This window comes from Rhincodon typus, chromosome 9 (genome assembly GCF_021869965.1).
Source record: "Rhincodon typus isolate 14 chromosome 9, sRhiTyp1.1, whole genome shotgun sequence".
Classification (NCBI taxonomy): domain Eukaryota; kingdom Metazoa; phylum Chordata; class Chondrichthyes; order Orectolobiformes; family Rhincodontidae; genus Rhincodon; species Rhincodon typus.
In genome coordinates this window covers 13,686,956-13,708,377 of record NC_063340.1, presented here as the reverse complement: position 1 = coordinate 13,708,377, position 21,422 = coordinate 13,686,956, and the positions used below count along the sequence as shown (strand labels likewise).

The window sequence follows — 21,422 nt, the reverse complement described above, 5'->3', positions numbered from 1 at the left end:
TTTTTCTAAAGAAGGGTCTAGGTCCGAAACGTCAGCCTTCCTGCTCCTCTGATGCTGCTTGGCCTGCTGTGTTCATCCAGCTCTACACCTTGTTATCTTAGCTATATAAATAGTGTGGTTATAAGAATACATCAGAAACTGGGAATTCTGTGATAAGTAACTCACCTCCTGACTCATCAAAGCCTATCCACAACATACAAAGCATGTCAGGTGTGTGATGGAAGATTCTCCATTTGCCTGAATGATTGTAGCTCCAACAACATTTAAGTAGCTAAACACTGCCATTCAGGACATAGTAGCCCACCTGATTGGTATGCATCCACTGCCTTAAGCATTCACTTTCTCCAAGACACAGTGGCAGCTATGTAACCATCTACAAGCATCAATGCAAAACCCGTGAAGGATCAGCATCTTCAAAACGCAAGACAACTACCATTTAGAAGGACAAGGACAGTAAATGCATGGGGATGCTACACCTACAAGTTCCCCTCAAAAGCCACATACCACTTTGACTTGAAGCTCTATCACTGTTCCTTCACTATCATTATGTTAAAATCCTGGATCTCCCTCCCTAACAGCACTGTGGATTTGCCTATAACAGGTGGATTGCATTGGTTCAAAAAAGTAGCTCACAATCATCTTCTCAGCTGCAAGTAGGAATGGCAAGCCTTGCTAACAATGTGCACATCCCATGAAGTAATCTTTTTTAAAAATTCTACTTAAAAAGGGTATTTAATAGAATCTAGATAGGAACATGAAGGAGAAGGTATGGTGACAGAGTTAAATGAAATAGGTTACAATTTCTTCTATATATCTAGAAGCGCTCTTACACCACAACTGAATTTTTCGTCATCACCACATCACCATAGTATTTTTTTCATCTATTAACCACCACCAGTAGGTTACAAATTTATATATCAGTATACATATTATGAGGATGAATAGTCATTTGGCCTCTCAAGCCTGCTTGGCCATTCAATCAGATTATGGTTAATCTGATCGTGTTCTCAATTCCTGTCTCCCATGCCCCCACCACCAACATCCACTCCCCACAAAAGAACCTTTGACTTCCTTTGTAGTCAAAAATCTATCTACCTGTGCTTTAAAAATATTTAACGACTCTGCCTTCCCCACCACTCTGGTGGAAGAGAATTCCAAATACACAGCACCCTCTGAGGAGGAGGAGGAGGAGAGTGGGAGGACACTCATGTACAGAATAAGTGCTGGCATAGATCAATTGGTCTGAATGAGCCATGTTTATACTGTGCATTTGATGTAACTCAATGAATGTTCTGTTAATTTTTAAAAGTGGATTACAGATCGTAATTCATTTTCAAATTCAGAAGCCAAAACAATTGCAAGCTTTGACATCATCTCAAAATTCTTGCTTGATTTCGCTACCTTGTAATGCAGTTGCAAAAATACTCATGTAATCTCAACAAATGTTAGCAATTCATACTTTGACAAATATTTCAAAGTGTAAAGGAAAAGGGTGCAAGGTTTGCTACATTTACAATTATTGCAACATTAGTTTATTGTTTTCCACAAAGGTCCTGTTTTGTATTAATTCTGTACTTTGATAGAAGTAACAGAACTATCTTGAGAAATGCTAACTTTACTATAGTTAGTTACAGTACATGTAAGTATTCAAGTAAAGACTCATATTAGATATTCTGATTAACTGAGTAAAGTTGCACATTGGTTACCAACTTCAAAAGCAAACTTTAAACATTATATCCTTTTGTGTACAGGTCTCAGGATTTTTTGCCCTACATTTTTAATCTTTTTCCGGTAAGTGAAGTTTAAATAATCTTCTAAATTAATAATGTTTTCTTCTTATACATTCATGGCAGGTGGATATCACTGGATGGACCAGCATTTATTGAACATACTTTAGGTTTTCCAATACACTTAGGCTGCTTCATAATACATCTTGTATGTAGATTTTATAGTGACCCATCCAAGCTACAAGAGCTGCATAGTTTTGTCCTGCACCCACAAAACACTCAGTGTACATCTTAAAAGCAAAATAAATACAGAAGACTAATCTTCGTCCTGAAAGATGAATTGACATCACAGCAAACCTTCTATAAATAATTGAGTTAAAGCTGAATACAGTATCAAGTCCATTTAGGTCTGTTCGGGCCCTTTGGGAAAAAAAAAATCCCTTACTTCGCCCAAATGAACCTGAATAGATTTAAAAGCGAAGCTTTTCTTTCCAAAGGGCCTGAACTCAGCGTGTCTGCAGGTCCATTCGGGTCAGTTCAGGTCTGCTTTCAAAAGGACATTTGGTTTTTAGATTGTTTTAGTTTTCAGATGTGCGCATAAAAGGTATTTGAGAGAATCTAGGTAGGAACATGAAGGAGAAGGTATGGTGATAGAGTTAAATGATCTAGGTTACAATTTTTTTTATATATCTAGAAGTGCTCTTACACCACAACTGCATTTTTCCCCATGTACGTGACCCTGTAAAAAAAATTTGTGTGTCTCCAAAATTTTTTTTTGCCACTAATGGCTTAGATGTTCATCTTTGAGGTAGGTTACAGAAGTTGGAAAAATACCTGGCATGGCTTGCCCTCCTCAGAAGAAAGTGCATGCAATTATGTGATCTTCATTGCTGGTCATTGGGTGCAGCATTAAGTTGGATAGCTAACCTGGGAAACAGGGTTGCCAGGTGCTAACGCAGGCTGTTTCAAAGGCCTGCCTTGGTATTTTGGAAGTTATTCCAGTTACAATGAAAAAAGTCAGGCCCTGTAACCCTCACTCCACACTTTTCTTCAGGCCCTAAACAAACTCCAAGCCATGTCCCTGTCACCTCATGTAACTGTATAAGACTATGACCCTCCATTCAACTCTGGCCCCTCATTTACCCATGCCAAGCAATGGCACTTCCAGGCCCATTGCTTCACTATACACTGTATAGAACCAGTTATCCCACTGTGACATTACGGTCTGTAAAAAAAAGACTTCAAAATTGTCAATTATTCATTACTTTCCAGTATGTTAAAAAAAATCATTTTACTCCAGGACAATAAAGTGTCAACCATGCAAGCACTTGAAACCTCACAACCTCGATAAATTAACATTGGCACTTGACAGCAGAGCTTAGAACGCCAGAGCAGCCAATCAAGCAATGTTTGCCCTTGGTTCAGGTGTTCCTACAAAATAATGGATTTCCCGGGCTCTCGATTAAGCTTCATTGTGCTTTCAGGGTAGGTCAGGAACAGGGCTAAAATAAACAGGGACAGCAGGTGCAGATGCTCCTGTAAAATCACCTCTGAAAAATCAATCATCGAGCTGACCAGTCAGAGAAACGTTGAATCCTGTGTACATGAGACAGATGAATTCCGTGAGAAGCTACTTCTCTAATAAGAGAAAATGCCCGAATATTATCCGGGTCTGAGTGACATTAGCTATGATGAGATTTGCGGCAGAATCAGATGAGAAGTCTAGAGTGGCTTGATGTTGACAGCATCTCGTTTTTGACAGGCAGAATGGCAAATTTCTTGCTAGGCAGCAGTGAGTTGCCAATTAAGGGGGATTATTACTTAATAAATGTCTTGTCAATAGTCTAACACAGGGCATTAATATTCAGATTCCTTTCTACCTAAATACATTAAACAAGCTAGACATCAAGAAAACTTGACTTGGAAATCAGAGTGGCTACCTGGCAAATTCAGCTTGCCATTTGCTCCAAGGATTTCCATGTTGAACACAGCAGTAATATCTCAGGGCATGCACCATGGACCCTGGCCACACACACCCCATGCCCACATACATTGGCATCTGACACGTGCCAGCCTCAAAGAATACTCATGGCACTTCTTCGGTTCACTTACAGTATGCTTCAGTGCTTCAATGCTGCACCTCAGGGTGCAATGACAAGTATAATTGTACTGCTACAGCACTAACTCAGTGTGTTCAGTGATACACACCCGGCTCATGGACTGGACGGGGCTTCCTTTCTGGGCTCTTCACTCGCTGTTATAGTGCTCACTCACTCTGAGCTTATCTGGATGCTAACAACAATCCTGCCTTGCATTGCTTTGTCTTTTTGTGCTTTGCCACTCAGCTAGAGATATGATGTTCACGTTGCTGCTATATTACGGCACTGTCCAGCACAGACACAAAGCCTGGAAGCTTGTCGTGGTTGTCAGCAGGGCTCAGTCAGGTCAAAAGAGATAGATTTTGATCAGGGAGTCCCGACACTGAAAGTCAAGGACAGCCTCTAACAACAGTCCAGAAAGTTGGAAACCATCAGTCAGCCAATCAAGACCAAGAGTCAGGACACACTCCACATAAGTGGTGAGGATTCAAACGTCAGCAGTTCATCACCTATCTTAGAGATAGTAAGAAGTGCTGATGCTGGAGTCAGAGTTAACACAGTGTGGAGCTGAAGGAACACAGCAGGTCAGGCAGCATCAGAGGAGCAGGAAAGTTGATGTTTCTGTTCGGGACCCTTCTTCAGAAATGGGGGAGGAGGAAGGCAGCTCTGAAATAAATAGAGAGAGGAGGGGTGGGGCTGGGGAAGGTAGGTGGGATGGTGATAGGTGAGTGCAGGTAGGCAGTGGTGGGGATTGGTCAGTGAGGTGGGAGGAGTGGGAGAGAAGACGGACAAGTTGTGTCAGGTCAAGGAGGTGGGGATGAGAGGGAGGGTTGGTCATAGGATGAGGCCGGGGGTGGGGAGATTTTGAAACTAGTAAAGTCCACATTGAGACCATTGGGTTGTAGTCTCCCAAGGTGGAATATGAGGTGCTGCTCCTCCAGTAGCAACCGTTGCCCACAGAGCATGCCCTGAGATATTATCACTGGATATCCAAGATACAGACCAGAGAAGGCAGCTAGCAAGGTGGTTTCACAGGTACTTGCTCTGACTTCCATATTGAAGATTCTCAGCATCTGCTTTCTAGGTGGCAGGTAGTAGACTAAGAATCTACATAGTAACCAGGTGAGATAAGGTAGCAATGAGTGTGATAATGAACAATATTATTTGTTAATAGGCCTCTCACCACTCGAGTGACAATCTCATTTCGACATCCAAGACTGTGTTGGAAAATACGACTTGTCTCTTCAGACTTTGAGAAAGGCCTCAATAAACTTCTCATGTAATGCTCCCAAATTTTTTTACCTTGGCCCATGCCATTGAGGGCTTGATAGCATTCTGCCAAGCATGTTTGTGGTTGTATGAAGCTTAAGAAATATACTCGTTTTATATTTTACATGAGAAAATGCTTAGAATTCATTTAATTCACTATTTTCAGTTGGAAGCTCTTCTCCTGATTCATAATTTCGTAAGTTTGACTCATTCAAAATCAACTGCCTTCCTTCACAGTATTACATGATCTCAATTTAGAAAGAAAGTATAAAGATTGCAAGTCAAAAGATTCAATAGCATTGTATGTGTATATACTGTCATTGACATTTGTGCCATAGGGTGCTCTGTCACTGGGGAGAGACAACTGGCAGTTCTTTAACCTGAGGGTTACCGCACCTCAGGCAAGGGCAGAGATTGAGAAGGAGAGTCCTCATGGTAACCTCAGCCAGTGCAGGAATTGCACACATGCTGTTGGTATCATAAATCAGTTATCCAGCCAACTGAGCTAATGCCCTACTCTCCATCACCAGAAAGATCATCACCTGAATCCTTGCTAGCTGTCTTTTCCCAATCTCCTTCCTAAAAGCCAATGTGACTTCTGACCAAACATGAACCTCATTGCTCAACAACTCCAAGAGAGATCCCAGGAACAATACCAACCACTCTACATGGCCTTCATTGATCTGACCGAGCCTTTTGACTCAGTCATTTGGGAGGTTTCTTTTCCTTATGGGACATAGGTGTCACTGGCTGGCCAGTATTTATTGCCTGTCATGAGCTGCCCATGAGAAGGCAGCAGTGGGCGGCCTCCTTGAACCGTTCCAGGCCACATGCTGTACATACTGTCGATTGAAAGCATACTGCCCAGGTGCATAATGACCTGGTGTGGCAACTGCTCTGTCCACGACCGTAAGAAACTACAGAAGGGGGTGTGCACAGCCCAGACCATCACAGAAGCTAACCTTCCATCCATGGACTCTATTTACATGGCTCGTTGCCACTGAAGATAGCCAACATCATTAAAAGACCCATCGCACCCTGGTAATGATCTCCTACAACCTTTTCTGCCAGGCAGAAGATACAAAGCCTGAACACACGCATGAGTAGGCTCAGGATCAGCTCCTTTCCAGCCGTTATCAGACGGTTGAATGGACTCTAGCCTCAAATAATGTAACCTGTATGCCTCTAAGTCTTCTTGATCTATACATTCTTTGCTTGCTGTGATCTGCCCGTACTGTTCATAAACAAAGCTTTTCACTGTATTTCAGTACACGTGACAATAAATCAATCATTCGCGGTGCCCTGGAGACAATTCCAGGATTTTGACCCAGTGATAGTGAAGGAGGTATTGATATATTTTCAATTCATGATATTGAGTGGCTTGGAGGGGCAGTTGCAGGTGGTGGGGAGGGGAGGTGTTGAAGCAGCCAATAGCACCAGCATTGAGATCATGATTATCGGAAACCAACTCCACTGGACTGGCAATGTGCTTAGAATGCCTGAGTTTCAACCGCCAAAGCAAATCATCTTCACACAACTCAAGGCAAGTACTTAAATGAGAGGAGGACAAAGGAAGCATTTCAAAGACTCCCTAACAACTACTCTTAAGAACTGCAACATAGATGTCAATGCATGGGAGGACCTTATTCAAAAGAAACCAACTTGGAGGAAAATCCTGTATGAAGCGACACAATTTGTCAAGAACAGCCATTGGAATAAGAACCAAAACAAGGAGTAAAAACAAAGTTGCTGGAAAAGCTCAGCAGGTCTGGCAGCATCTGTGAAGAAAAAACTCAGAGTTAACATTTCGGGTCCAGTGACCCTTCCTCAGAACAGAGCTTATTAGTGAGTTAATGCTGATGATTTGTGCCATCTTTCCTATCTCTAAAGAAGAAAACTATAAAAAAAAGTCTACACAAATACAGAAGACAGTGCTACTACATGATTGCATCTATCAGTACAGGAATTAGTGAAAATGAAAGTTGAGCTCCTGAACACAAAAATATTGCCATTGAAAATCAAAAGGTGGCCTGTGAGAAGGTCTCACAAAGTGCCATCAAACAAAAACTTTGATCGCAGATCAAGATTCTAGGTGGGGGCTTATAACCCAAACCAATCCCATAACCTTAAGAAGTACTCCCTGAAACTGGACAGCCTCAGGAATGGAGTTGGGAATCTCAGAATTGGGGCCTGCCCATTGCTTTTAAGGGACTCCTGAGTCATCCTAGCTCCACTAAAAGTTTAGGCAATAATACCTAATTCTGCTTTTAAGCAACAGAGCAGCTAAGAAGTTGTACTAGAATCTGCCAGTGGTTGATAACATAGTCTTGGAGATCTCGATCCAGTTTTCTCAAAGAATTTTATAATGTTTAATTAATTATTTTATGCCCTGTCTAGAAACTGGTTGGTGAAAGCAAGATTGACAATGACATGCTAAGTATATTAACAGAAAAGCAGGATGGTTCTCCCTATATTGCCATATCTGAACTGCAGTAAAATGGTGGTATGGAGTAAATTCCAAGACTTTTCAAATGATCTTTGTTTAATATGACTATGAATTTGTGTGTCCACATGTGTCCCAGTGAACAATCTTTCACATTTTCTTGTCGAATAATTTAAATAAACAAATGTAATGTGCCCAATTACTCACCATTAATGTGAACTAAATGTGTACATCAATACAAGAGAGACAAGTAATATTTACTCCATTCAGATAAACAATACAATGAGCTGCTCACAGTCATCCAAGCTGCCATTTTGTCTTGCTTCTCTAATAATTTTCTCATTATTAAAGCTTATTAGTTAATTTCTCATTTATATGTGGTTTACAGAAACAACTGTGTGACTAATTGTATATTATATTCATATGGTGCTTAAACTGCTCAATATCACAACCAGAGTTTATTATGTTCTCTGAATCATTTAGTGAAAAACTTTAAGTGGATTTTTAAAAAAAGTATTAGCTTTTTTCACTTACATTTTTTGTCACTGATTACTACAGGACAGAGACTACTGTGTCATCACAGTACCTCATCTCATCCCAGAGTTTCCTTTGCTGAAGGATTTTGTCCGTGTTGTACCCTACAGCAAGACTACATTGTCTCATGAACTATACGTCACTCATCGCAAAGGCTTGTTAAAGTAAGGACCCTTCAAAACCAATTTACTATGCTTACTTACTTTTTGAATGAGATGGAAAATGTACTACATGGTGTTCTGTTAAGTCATAATCCAGGGGTTGTTACATGGGTGATCATTTGTGGGTATTGATTTCAACCAGGCCATCAGTTCACACACTGGAACTGGCCTCAATATTTTGAAGTAGGGAGATAAAAAGAGATGGAGATCTTGGCCCTGACAAATGACCCCTGTTGGAAAATACACTGATTCAGTAATTAGCTGATGCTAGAATTTGCTCGCAGAAATGTCCTTTGCAGTTAGAAAGCCTGTTAGCACCCACCATCTCGGCAGAAGAATGAAGGATTACCACTGACTGAGGTGGCAGCCAACTGCCTGTGCACAAAGAACTGCATCCCAACTAGAGGTTGGTCTTTTCAAGATGGGAGGTGAGAACACAAGAACAAAAATATCATTTTGAAGAATGATGAAATTTTGTTTTGAAAATTAGAAGATTAGCCAGTGGTGCATTGTATTAATGTAATAATATATGTTGTGGTCTGGTAGAAGACAACTTGAGTTTCAAACTTTTAGATATTGAGTTTATGATGTCTACAGAGCCATTAACGGAACCAGTGCATCTGGGTCGCTGAAACTTAGATGTCTTCTTATGGTTTGCTCACGTGGATTATTTAGAGTACTGCGAGCCTATGGCCACCACCCCTTCACCACCCACCTCACACCTTCATCTTTAGATCTGAACATTTTAAATGGAATAACATGAAAATGTTCTATTCAATGGAAAGTTGACACCAGTTCACGCATTAGAAATAAATGTTGTGATAAATTAGTGCTGTAATTGGGAAACTACAGCTCATTGATATGTCAAAAAAATCATATTTTTAGCAATGAAGAATTTTTTCCAATCAATCACAGAATCTCTACAGTGCTGATAGAGTCGACTCCATCCATTGAGTCTGCACTGACCCTCCGAAAAGCATCCCACCCAAACCCCTATCCCCATAACCCCACATTTACCATGGCTAACCCACCTAGCCTGCACACTACTGGGCAATTTAGCAATCCACTTTACCAGCACATCTTTGGACTGTGGGAGGAAACCGGAGCACCCAGCAGAAACCCATGCAGACTAAGGGAGAATGCGCAAACTTCACACAGACAGTCATAGAGTCATAGAGTCCTACAGCACTGAGACAGGCCCTTCAGCCCAAACTAGCCCATGCTGACCAAAATGTCCATCCACACTAATCCCATTTCTTCGCACATGGCCCATATCCTTCTAAACCTTTCCTGTCCATGTATTCATCCAAATGCCTTTTAAATGTTGTTAATTTATTCGCCTCAACTACTCCCGCTGGCAGTTCATTCCATATGTGTACCTCCCTCTGTGTAAAAAAAAGTTGCCCCTCAGGTTCCCATGTATTCTTTCCCCTCTTACCTTAAACTGATGCCCTCTAGTCCTTGATTCCCCAACCCTGGGAAAAAGACTGAGTGCATTCACCCTATTCATGCCTCTCATGATCTTATACACTTCTATAAGATTCCCCCCACCACCACCACCTCCCCCACCTCTAAAGAAAAAAGTCCAACCTCTCCCTATAACTCAACTCCTTGAGTCCTGGCAACATCCTTGTAAATTTCTTCTGCACCTTTTCCAGTTTAATAACATACTTCCTATAGCAAGGTGACCAAAGTGCAGCCTCACCAATGTCCTGTACAACTGCAACATGACTTCCCAACTCCTATACTCAATGCCCTGACTGATGATGGTCGGTGTGCCAAAAACCTTTTTCACTGCTCTGTCTCCGTGTGACTCCACTTTCAGAGAACTGTACATCTGACCTCCACGGTCCCTCTTTTCCACTACACTCCTTAAGGCCCTATCATTCATCATGAAACTCCTACTTTGATTTGACTTTCCAAAGTGCAAGACCTCACACTTATCAACATTAAACTCCATTTGCCATTTCTTGGCTCACTTCCCCTGCTGTTCAAGATCCTGCCTCAATTCCTGATAAGCTTCTTCACTGTCCACGATACCATCTATTTTAGTGTCACCTGCAAACTTACTAATCATGCTTTGTACATTCTCATCCAAATCATTGGTATAGATAACAAACAGCAATGGGCCCAGCACCGACCCCTGAGGCACACTACTGGTCGCAGGCCTCCAATCCGACAAGCATCCTTCCACCATTACTCTCTGCTTCCTACCATCAAGCCAATTGTGTATCCAATCTCTGGATTCCATGTGATCTAACCTTCCAGAGCAGCCTACCATGTGGAACCTTATCAAAAGGTTTTGAAATCCATATTGAAATCCATATAGACTACGTCTACCACCTTGCCCTCATCAACCTTCCTAGCCGTTTCATCAAAGAACTCTAACTAAATTGTGAGGCATGATCTCCCACGCATGAAGCCATGCTGACTACTCCTAAGCAAACATGTCTTTCCAAATGTATATATATCTTATCCCTTACAATCTTCTCAAGTAACATTACTGGTCTATAATTCCCAGGTTTTGCTTTGCAGCCCTTCTTGAATAAGGGCGCAACATTTGCTACCTTCCAGTCTTCTGGGACCTCAACCATGGCTAACGATGATGCAAATATATCAGCCAGGGACTCCACAATTTCTTCGTTAGCCTCTTGTAGGGTTCTTGGATATATCTGGTCAAGACAGGAGATTTTTCCACCGTCATACATTCTAATACTTCCAACGCCACCTCTGCTGTGATATGGACTGTCCCTGAGATATTGCCAATAACTTTGCCAAGTTCCCACGCCTTCACGTCTTTCTCCATGGTCACCTAAGGCTGGAATTGAAGCCAGGTCCCTGGCGCTGCGAGGCAGCAGTGCTAATCACTGAGCCACTATGCTACCCCTTTTCAATTGTTTTCAATCCTCCCTGCCTCTCCCAACTGCTGCATTGTTAAATAGAAGTGATTTATATTACAGTGCTATTATTTTATTTGTTCAACTCCCATAAATCATCTTGAAGCTACATAAATTGCAATAAGTCAAATTGCAGGGAGCCTGCAAATAAATTTGTGTTAAATGGAGCTTCAAGATAGACGAAGAAGCCCCTATGTAACTTGATTTGCCTGCAAATGTCCTCTATATCAAAAAATGAAGACTGTAATTATATGAAAAATGTCTATTTTTCAGTTTGTTTACACTTTGCAATAACATGGGCTTGTACAGTGAAAGGCATTGAAAAATATTGGGAGTTAGCTCAGGAAAATCTTAGTTTCTTTTCGGCTTAGCATGCTGACTTCAGATGAGCCTGCCATGTTGTCATTGCAGGCAAGCATATTTTCCATGTTTTTGTGCTGCTGTATGAAATCGTGGAGGATCTCTGCAATCTTTATGTTTTTGCCTAGGGAAACAGGTGGATGAGAGGTTGGGCATTTATTAGATTCTTCACAAGTCATCACTGTGTTAATCTTCCTTTTCTTCCATGGCACATTTTGCCTACATTGCTGGTCCGCATTGCCCTGACATTCACAAGGCATCATGCCTTATAGAGTCATAGAGTCATACAGCACAGAATCAGACCTTCACTCCAACCAGTCCATGCCGATCTTATTACCAAATTAAACTAATTCCACCTGCCTGCACTTGGGCCATAACTCTCCAAACATTTCTTATTCATGTACTTATCCAAATGTCTTTTATATATTGTAACTGTATCTACACCCACCATTTCCTCTGGAAGTCCATTCAACACACCAATCACTCCCTATGTAAAAAAAATTGCCCCTTTCTTAAATCTTTCTCTTCTCACCTTAAAAATGTACCCCCTAGTTTTGAAAAAACCCCACCCTAGGGGAAAGGCACCTGCCATTTCCCCTATCTATACCCCCTCATTTACAAACGTCTATAAGGTCACCCCTCAACCTCCTGCGCTCCAGTGAAAAAGGTACCAGCCTATCCAGCCTGTATCCTTACAACTCAAACCCTCCATTCCCAGCAACATCCTGGTAAATTTCTTTTGCATCCTCTCCAGCTTAGTAATATCCGTCCTATAACAGGGCAATTAGAACTGGACACAGTACTCCAGAAGAGCCTCACCAACGTCCTGTACAATGTCAACATGATGTCCCAACTCCTATACTCAAAGGTCTGAGCAATCAAGGCAAGCTCGCTAACTGTCTTCTTAACTACCCTGCCTACCTGTGACGCAAACTTCAAAGAATTATGTACCTGTTTGTTCTACAGCACGACACCAGGACCTACTTTTAATTGTATAAGTCCTGCTAAATTTATCTCATATCATCCTTTTGCCTTCCTGGTCTCCGTCTTAAGAATGTCCCTACACTCTTTATACTGTTCAAGAGATTCATTTGAACCCAGTTGTCTATATCCAATATGATTATTTTTTATTCTTAATTTCTTGGGCTTTACTATCACAAGAAGCAGCACTGGTAGATTCTGGAAAACTGCCAAAGTAACACCTTCGGTTCAACTCATCTATGCTGACCGGATATCCTAAACTGAACTAGTCCCATTTGCCTGCATTTGGCTCATACCCCTGTAAATCTTTACTATTCATGCATCTGTTCAAATGTCTTTTAAATGTTGGCAATTGTACCTGCCTCCACCACTTCCTCTTGCAGCTCATTCCATACATGCACCACCTTCTGTGTGAAAAAGTTGCCCCACAGGTCCCTTCTAACTCTTTCCTCTCTCATTTTAAATGTGTGCCCTCTAGTTTTGGACTCCCCTAACTTTGAAAAAAAAGACCTTGGCCATTCACCTTATCTACTTTCCTCGTGATTTTATAAACCTCTATAAAGTTACCCCCCATCCTCCAATGCTCCAGCCTCTCCTTATAACCCAAATCCTCCATTTCTGGCAACATCCTTGTAAATTCTTCTGTACTCTCTCAGGTTTAACAACATCCATCTTATAGCAGGGCGACCAGAATTGTAAGTAGTATTCTAGAAGAGGCCTCACCAATGTCTTGTACAGCTGAAACATAATATCTCAAATGTCTTTTCAAGCTGGTGCAGGACAAAAGTAAAACATTAAGGACATAAGCAAAAGAGGTGACAGCTAATAAAATTAATTGATCCATATTCATCCAATTAATGAGTAAGTGGAAGGTTAAAATAACATGTTTCTCTTTTCTTGCATCTTAATCAATAAATACTTAGAAATTGTAAATTGTTTGCTCCCCAGATCCTTCATGGTACGACTTGCAACACAAAATGACACTGCAGGAATTCAAAGACTTGTAAAAAACCTTGATCTGGAGTTCAATGTTTTAAGTATCTTACATATTTATAACCAATCTCGCAGAGACCCAGTGAGTATTTGATCAGTTTGGCTTATGTTGTTGAATTCTCTGTTAAGTGTTCAATATGTTCAGTTTGATACATTTATCTGGTATGTAACAGAAGGAAGTCTTGAGTTTATGCAATTGAGTGTGACTGTAATGAAGGATAGTGAAGATTGTATCCACTTTCCACTCTATGAGGTTCTGAAATGTAGGAAGAACAGGTAAACACTAAGCCTTTTCGGATGATTCTGGGGAGTGGCAGAACATAATGCGACCAATGCACCGGATGTTGTTCACATTGCTGACCAAGGCGCCCACGTTATCGCAAGGCTCACTTAGATTCCATGAGTTCTTCCATCAGGCAAACACATCTGAAAGGCATGAACCCCAATCCAACACCCCAATTCATAAGTAATTTCCCCCTTCACGTGCCCCCATCCCCATTGTCTAAAACAAACTAATCCTGCAAACAGCTAGATATCCCTTTTCAAACATCAGTTTTTGTCTTACCATCCTTCAATCCTTCATATGTGAAAAAGGTGACTTGCCAACCAACAACTAAATAAGTAGGACAGAAAGTTGTACAAATAAGTATTACTTGCATGGTTCAAAAATGAATTTTACCAATCTAAATGCTTTTGCAACTACAAGTCATTACTCTTCCTCTTCTTAGCACTTCTACTTGGTGTAACCACCTGTGACTTCTGCAGAGGTGGAGACACGTTGTTCAAACCCCAGCTGTGATTGCTGTGAATATCATGGCCAATATCCCCTGGATTTTGCAGCTCTTGACCACTGGGATAAGAGACAACATATCAGGTACTGAGGCTGTGGCAACATTTGAGGTGGAAGTGCTCAGTCCAGTCCTCAGTTCCATGTTCCCTTCTGCCATCATCCCTTTCATATCTTACCCACTCTTCTGGGCTAGCAATGAACTGGACTACACATTGATTCATGTTGGTGTCAATGAACAGTTTCAATAATCAATTTTAAGTTGGAACTAACAGGGCAGAATTCTACTAGTCCATTGGAGACAGCATGGGAGATGAAAACAGTTGATTTGTATGGTGAAAGTAACTGGGAGTTGCACCACAACTAGATATTATCTAAGGTCTCCAGGTTAGTGGGAAAAAGTGAAGAAGAGTCCCAACCCGAAACATCAACTTTCCTGCTCCTCTGATGCTGCCTGGCCTGCTGTGTTCCTCCAACTCCATACTGTATTATCTCTGACTCCAGCATCTGCAGTTCTTACTATCTCTGTAGACAGGAGGAATATTTTTTCCCCTTTGTGGAGGGATCAATGACCAGGGGATATAGATTTAAGATAGGGGGCAGGAGGTTTAGAGAGGAGATGAGGAAAATCTTTTCTGGAACTCACTGTTTGTAAAGCTGGTAGAGGCAAATACCCTCAAAATATTTAGGAAGCATTGAGATAAAGGCATCGGGATGGGTATATGAATAGGAATGGTTTAGATGGATATAGGCCAAATGCTGGCAATGGGACTGGATCAGATTAGGATGTCTGGTTGGCATGGATGATGTGGACTGAAAAGTCTGTTTCTGTGCTGTATGACGCTATGACTCTATGTACACCAGGCACACAAAGCTATGGGTCAAGTCCTGACCCGGAAGATGGGATTAAAATAGTTGGATGGTTGTTTCTGACTTGTGCAGACTCAATGGGCCAAAGGGCCTTTTTCTGTGCTGCAGCCTTCTATGACTGTCTGACTTGACTCACTTCCTTCGCAATCCTCATCCTAGGCTTCCTTCAATCAGATTGCCTGGCATCTTTCTGAGGCAGGACTTTTTTATCCAATGAGTGATAACATTCCCATCTTTAACTGACTAACACACCTCAGCAAAATCACACTTACTTTTTCAGTGGTGAGATGGTAAAGCCTGCCACCTGAATTATTCTGCTCATTATGTTCCATTCCAAATTTCTTTTCCACCATTCTTTGTAAAAGTTTACTCAACAGCATAGGTATCTCACAAGAAATTACATCAGTACTTATATGCTAGCTTTCACCCGATACTTTCCATGGAATTAGCACTTTCTTGAGTAACCTCAGTGGGTTGTCATCACTAAATATGACATAGTTAGTATTTTTGTGTTCCTTAAACTTGTGTTGATGGTTAATAAATCAGAATGAATGTTGATAAATGTATCTCACATACTGCTGAAGTAAATATAGATGCAGAATCATCCTCTTAAGCGCCATAGTCATAGAGTCATACAGCACAGAAACAGACCTTTTGGTCCAACCGGTCCATGACAAGCATAATCCCAAACTAAATTTGTCCCACCTGCCTGCTCCTGACCCATATCCCTCCAAACCTTTCCTATTTATGTACTTATCCAAATATCTTTTAAATGTTGTAATTGTACCCACATTCACCACTTCCTCAGGAAGTTTATTCCACATGCGAGCCACCCTCTGTGTAAAAAAATTTGCCCGTCATGTCTTTTTTAAATCTCTCTCCTCTCGGCTTAAAAATATATCCCCTAGTCTTGAAATTCCCTCTCTCAGGAAAAAGATAACTACCACTAACTCTATGCCCCTCATTATTTTATAAACTTCTATAAGGTCGCCTCTCAACTTCCTATGCTCCAGTGAAAAAATGTCCCAGCCTATCTAGCCTTTCTTTGTAACTCAAACCTCCCATACCCAACAATATCCTGCCAGATCTCTTCTGAACCCTCTCCGGCTTAATATGGATCCTTCCTATAACCATGTGACCAGAATTGGACACAGTATTCAATCTTTTTGGCAACTTCCTCAAAAAAACTCAATCAAGTTTGTGAGACACGATTTTCCTCACACAAAACCATGCTGACTATCCCTAATCAATTTTGCCTCTCTAAAGGTCCATAAATCCTATCTTTTATAATCACCTCCAACAATTTACCCACAATCGAAGTCAGACTCACAAGTTCAATGTCTCTATTTCTTCCATCTGCACAATCAGCCACATAATACTTAAAGTATTATATCTAAAGTGTTTATTAACATCCTTTGGCTTTTCTGGAATGTGTTCCCATTGTTATTGTTCCGATTTTTTTTCTGTAGACGTAACTGTGTTTGCTGCACACAGTCTCATCACTATTCTGCTTGTCTTTAATCCTTCCTTTACATTGATGCATATACCTAGTATATGGAACATTTTGAAACCTGGCAACCATTGAGTCTTATACTATTTGTAGCACAGTGAAATGTTTCATTTATTCTTTGAATGTTGAAAGGACTGACAGTTCCCACGGAACTTTTCTGAGGCAGCAGATATCTGACCCAATAGTACCATTCCCTGAGAACTGAATGACAGTTTGGACTTGTCTGTCCATAATAGGAATTTCAGCATAATCTGGAAATCTTAATCGCTAATGCTTATCTAATGATTCCCAAGTTAATATTGTGCAGATTTTGATAAAAGTCCAAGAAATACTTTGAATATATGAAATCAGTGTCCATTTTCCAAAAGATTATTAAATTTTGACCAAGCCTCAAAGGCATTTAGCAGTCATCTTTCATGTAACTTTTAATCCAGGAAGTCTGTTAGAGATTCCAGACATTCGCCATGATTTGACTGATTGGGAGTCACCTCAGAAAATGTCTTTCTTTTCATTTTACTTTGCTTAGTGAGCAACAGCACCAAGTTCATTTACTAACCTCTGTCTTCCATTGATCATATGGTTCAAATTCCAACACAAGAAAAATAATTATACCAAGACAACTTAAATTTACTTTCTGCTATCTGCACACAAACCTACATCAACCCTTCACCAACTGCTAACTCGAACCAAAGACCCCTTACCCACGATGGACAGAGCCAACATTATATATAAGATCCCATGCAAAGACTGCGAGAAACATTACATTGGACAGACAGAAAGGGGAAATTGGCCACAAGAATACATGAACACCAACTAGCAACAAAAAGACATGACCGGTACTCATTTGTCACCATTCACATGGATAAAGAGAACCACCAGTCCGACTGGGACAACATCAGGATCCTAGGACAGACCAAACAGAGACAAGCACGGGAATTTCTAGAGGCTTGGTTCTCCACCAAGAAGGCCATCAATAAACATGTAGAATTAGACCCTATATATACACCACTGCAAAGAAAAACCAGAAATGAGGTAATCAATTCCAATGGACCCCAGAGTTTAAATACCGGGCGGGAAAACACAACAGCGCTTCATCAGAGACTGTACTGATGATGTTACCTAGCAGAGTAATGAAACATCTGTGAACTAATGAACCAGCTCAGCAAGCAAACCAACCACAGCATCCACAACCTGAACTACAAATCTACTCAAGAACCTTAGACACCTTCTGTATTTTCTTACGGTCATGGTCAGAGCAGTTGCCATACCACGCTGTTATGCACCTGGACAGTATGCTTTTAATGGTGCATCTGTAGAAGTTAGTGAGGGACCATATGGACATGCCAAATTTCCTGGGCCGCCTGAGGAAGAAGAGGCGTTGTTGTGCCTTCTTGACTGTCATATTTACGCCAGAAGTCCAGGGCAGGTCATCGGACATCATCAATCCAGGAAACTTGATGCTCTTCGCTCTTTCAACCTCAGTTCCGTCGATGTAGATGGGGGTGTATTTTCCTCTTTCTTTCTGAAGTTGATGATCAGTTCTTTAGTTTTGCCAACATTGACAGACAAATTGTTTTCATTGCACCACATCACCAAGCCCTCTATCTCCCTTCTGTATTTTGACTCATCATTGTTAGATATCCAGTGGTGTTGTCAGCGAACTTGTAGATTGCATTCATTCAGAATTTGGTGATACAGTCGTAGGTGTAAAAGGAGTACAGTAGGGGGCTGAGTACACATCCTTGGAGGGGAGGGAGTCTCCAGTGTTGAATGTTATTGTGGAGGAGGTGGAGTTACCTATCCTCACTGATTGCGGCCTATAGGTCAGAAAGCTGAGGATCCAGGTGCAGAAGGCAGAGCTAAGACCAAGGTCACGCAGTTTTGAGATCAGTCTGAAGGGGATAATGGTATTGAAGGCGGAGCTGTAGTCAACGAGCAGGAGTCTGACGTAGAGATAGTAGAAACTGCAGATGCTGGAGAATCCGAGACAACAAGGTGCAGGGCTGGATGAACACAGCAGGCCAAGCAGCATCATAGGAGCAGAAACGCTGACGTTTCGGGCCTAGACCCTTCATCAGAAATGGGGGAGGGGAAGGGGGTTCTGAAATAAATAGGGAGAGAGGTGAATGCTGGAGAAACTGAGAAGGTCTGGCAGCATCTGTGAAGACAAAAATAGTTAATGGTTCAAGTCTGGTGTGACACTTCTTCAGAACTCAGTATGAATGAGAGCTATAAATCATGTGGTTTTATGATAAATGCCCCTGCAAGGTAAATTTGTATGTGAGACAGTATATTGGAGTGGGCTTGAAAGGGCATGTTGATGGTGTTGGTGTGGTAGACATTTTGGGATGTTGCTAAATATGTCATTATCCTGACCTGTGATGCCCTAACTGGAAACTTTCTGCTTTGAGTCCAGCAGTCTTCCTGCTTTAAGAACTAGATTTATATCCCCCATCAGCACCTCTAAATTGCACAGCCACATAGCAATCTATAGATGCCTAAACCAAACTTACAAAAGTTGATCACTACCAACTTGCACAACTATGCAAAAACATTTGGAGAGGCAGCACACTTAAGTAAATTGTAATCCTGCTTCAGTAAATCTTAGAAGGCCATGTGGTTGGCATTACACCTGCTCAAAATAATTGGTGCAGGAACTCAGAAGTCAGGTGTAAAAGCAAGCTGAGTTCAAAACCTCACAGGTTTTCTGCACATACTTCTGGTATTTCCATGCATAATCAGTCTCCCCTGCTCGACTGCATCAAGTTTCGAGATATGAATATCGAGATATGAATACACCCAGTAATTGAAAACTGAAATCAAACTTGTTGGCCTTCCTTAACTGATTCTTAATAAATTGACAGTTTAAGCTAAATAATTTCTTAAATATAACAACCGAAGGTAGTTCACTGTAAGGGAAAATAATTTATGGCAATACACCAGATATATTATTCTTCCCACATCTCTCATAATGTAATTTAAAATATCATGATCATACTTTGTTCATGGTTCCCTTATTAAGAAAAGTCAGGTAATATGAAGCATGAGATAACAAGGTGTAGAGCTGGATGAACACAGCAGGCCAAGCAGCATCAGAGGAGCAGGAAGGCTGACGTTTCGGGCCTGGACCCTTCTTCAGAATTGGGGAAGGGGAAGGGAGTTCTCAAATAAATAGGGAGAGAGGGGGAGGCGGATAGAAGATAGATAGAGGAGAAGATAGGTGGAGAGGAGACAGACAGGTCAAAGAGGCGGGGATGGAGTCAGTAGAGCTGAGTGTAGGTGGGGAGGTAGGGAGGAGATAGGTCAGTCCAGGGAGGACGGACAGGTCAAGGGGGCGGGATGAGGTTAGTAGGTAGGAGATGGGGGTGGGGCTTGGGGTGGGAGGAGGGGATAGGTGGGAGGAAGGACAGGTTAGGGAGGCGGGGACGAGCTGGGGCTGGTTTTGGGATGCGGTAGTGGGAGGGGAGATTTTGAAGCTTAAAACCGTAAGTACAGTAAACTTACTGGTGCGTACCACCCAAAACGGGCCTACTCCGCCTCCCAAATCCCCAACCCTACCCAGGATCTTCCCCACAATGTGCCTGCCGCCATTGGCCATGTGGCCACTGTCGGAGCACCCACGGATGACGTCACATCCTCCGCCACCGAGTACACCACTTCCGGGAAAGCGAACGCCATCGACACCACTGCTGGTGCCACCGCCTCCATTTCCAAGGGCAACACCATAGCCACTGAGGACGCACCTACTGTCACCACTGCTGCCACTGCCTACCCTGCTCAGCCCATTGCCGACGCCGCTTCGCCCACCACCGATGCCGATGCAACTCCGCCCACCACCAACGCTGACGCAACTCCGCCCACCACCGCCAACGCAACTCCGCCCACCGCCGACATTGCTCCACCCACCGCCTCCACAGCCAGCAGCTCCAGAGGAGACAGCAGCACCCAGTACTGCCGAGTCTTCACCATCTCCCCAGACCTTCCCCTTATTGAGGACAAACCGTCAGTCCTCAGTAAAGGGCTCACCTTTGACCCCTCCACCCACACATCAACGAATACCGGTCACGTTTGGACATTGAGCAGTTTTTCCGCCTTCTCCGCCTCCGTGCTTACTTCTTCAACCGTGAACCTAACCCTCCCTCTACTGACCCCTTCTCCCAACTCCAACACACCCCCTCCTCCTGGACACCACCCCAAGACCTCCTACCCTCCCTCGACCTCTTCATCTCCAACTGCCGTCGAGATATCAATCGCCTCAACCACTCCACCCCTCTCACCGACTCCAACCTCTCCCCCTCAGAATGTGCAGCCCTCCGCTCCAATCCCAACCTCACCATAATAACCCGCGGACAAGGGAGGCGCAGTTGTAGTATGGCGCACTGACCTCTACATCGCCAAAGCCAGGCGCCAACTCTCCGACACCACCTCCTACCGCCCCCTTGATCATGACCCCACCCCCGACCACCAAACCATCATTTCCCAAACCATCCACAACCTCATCACCTCAGGTGCCCTCCCACCCACAGCCTCCAACCTCATCGTTCCCCAACCCCGCACCGCCTGCTTCTATCTCCTTCCCAAAATCCACAAACCTGACTGCCCTGGTTGACCCATTGTCTCCACCTGCTCCTGCCCCACCGAACTTATCTCCACCTATCTCGACTCCATTTTCTTCCCCTTGGTCCAGGAACTCCTTACCTACGTCCGTGACACCACCCACACCCTCCACCTCCTCCAGAACTTCCAATTCCCCGGTCCCCAACACCTCATCTTTACCATGGACGTCCAGTC

At 42.5% G+C, this 21,422-nt stretch overlaps 1 protein-coding gene across 1 annotated transcript in view; it reads left to right on the top strand.

The window, feature by feature from the left end:
• The window catches only part of cfap61 (cilia and flagella associated protein 61), a 183,179-nt gene that overhangs the window by 59,098 nt on the left and 102,659 nt on the right, over nt 1–21,422 (top strand). Inside the window, exons 11-13 of the mRNA XM_048600915.1 lie at nt 1,752–1,791; nt 8,097–8,236; nt 13,420–13,546. Of these exons, the coding sequence (XP_048456872.1) occupies nt 1,752–1,791; nt 8,097–8,236; nt 13,420–13,546 (307 nt within the window). The remainder of the gene's footprint in view (nt 1–1,751; nt 1,792–8,096; nt 8,237–13,419; nt 13,547–21,422) is intronic.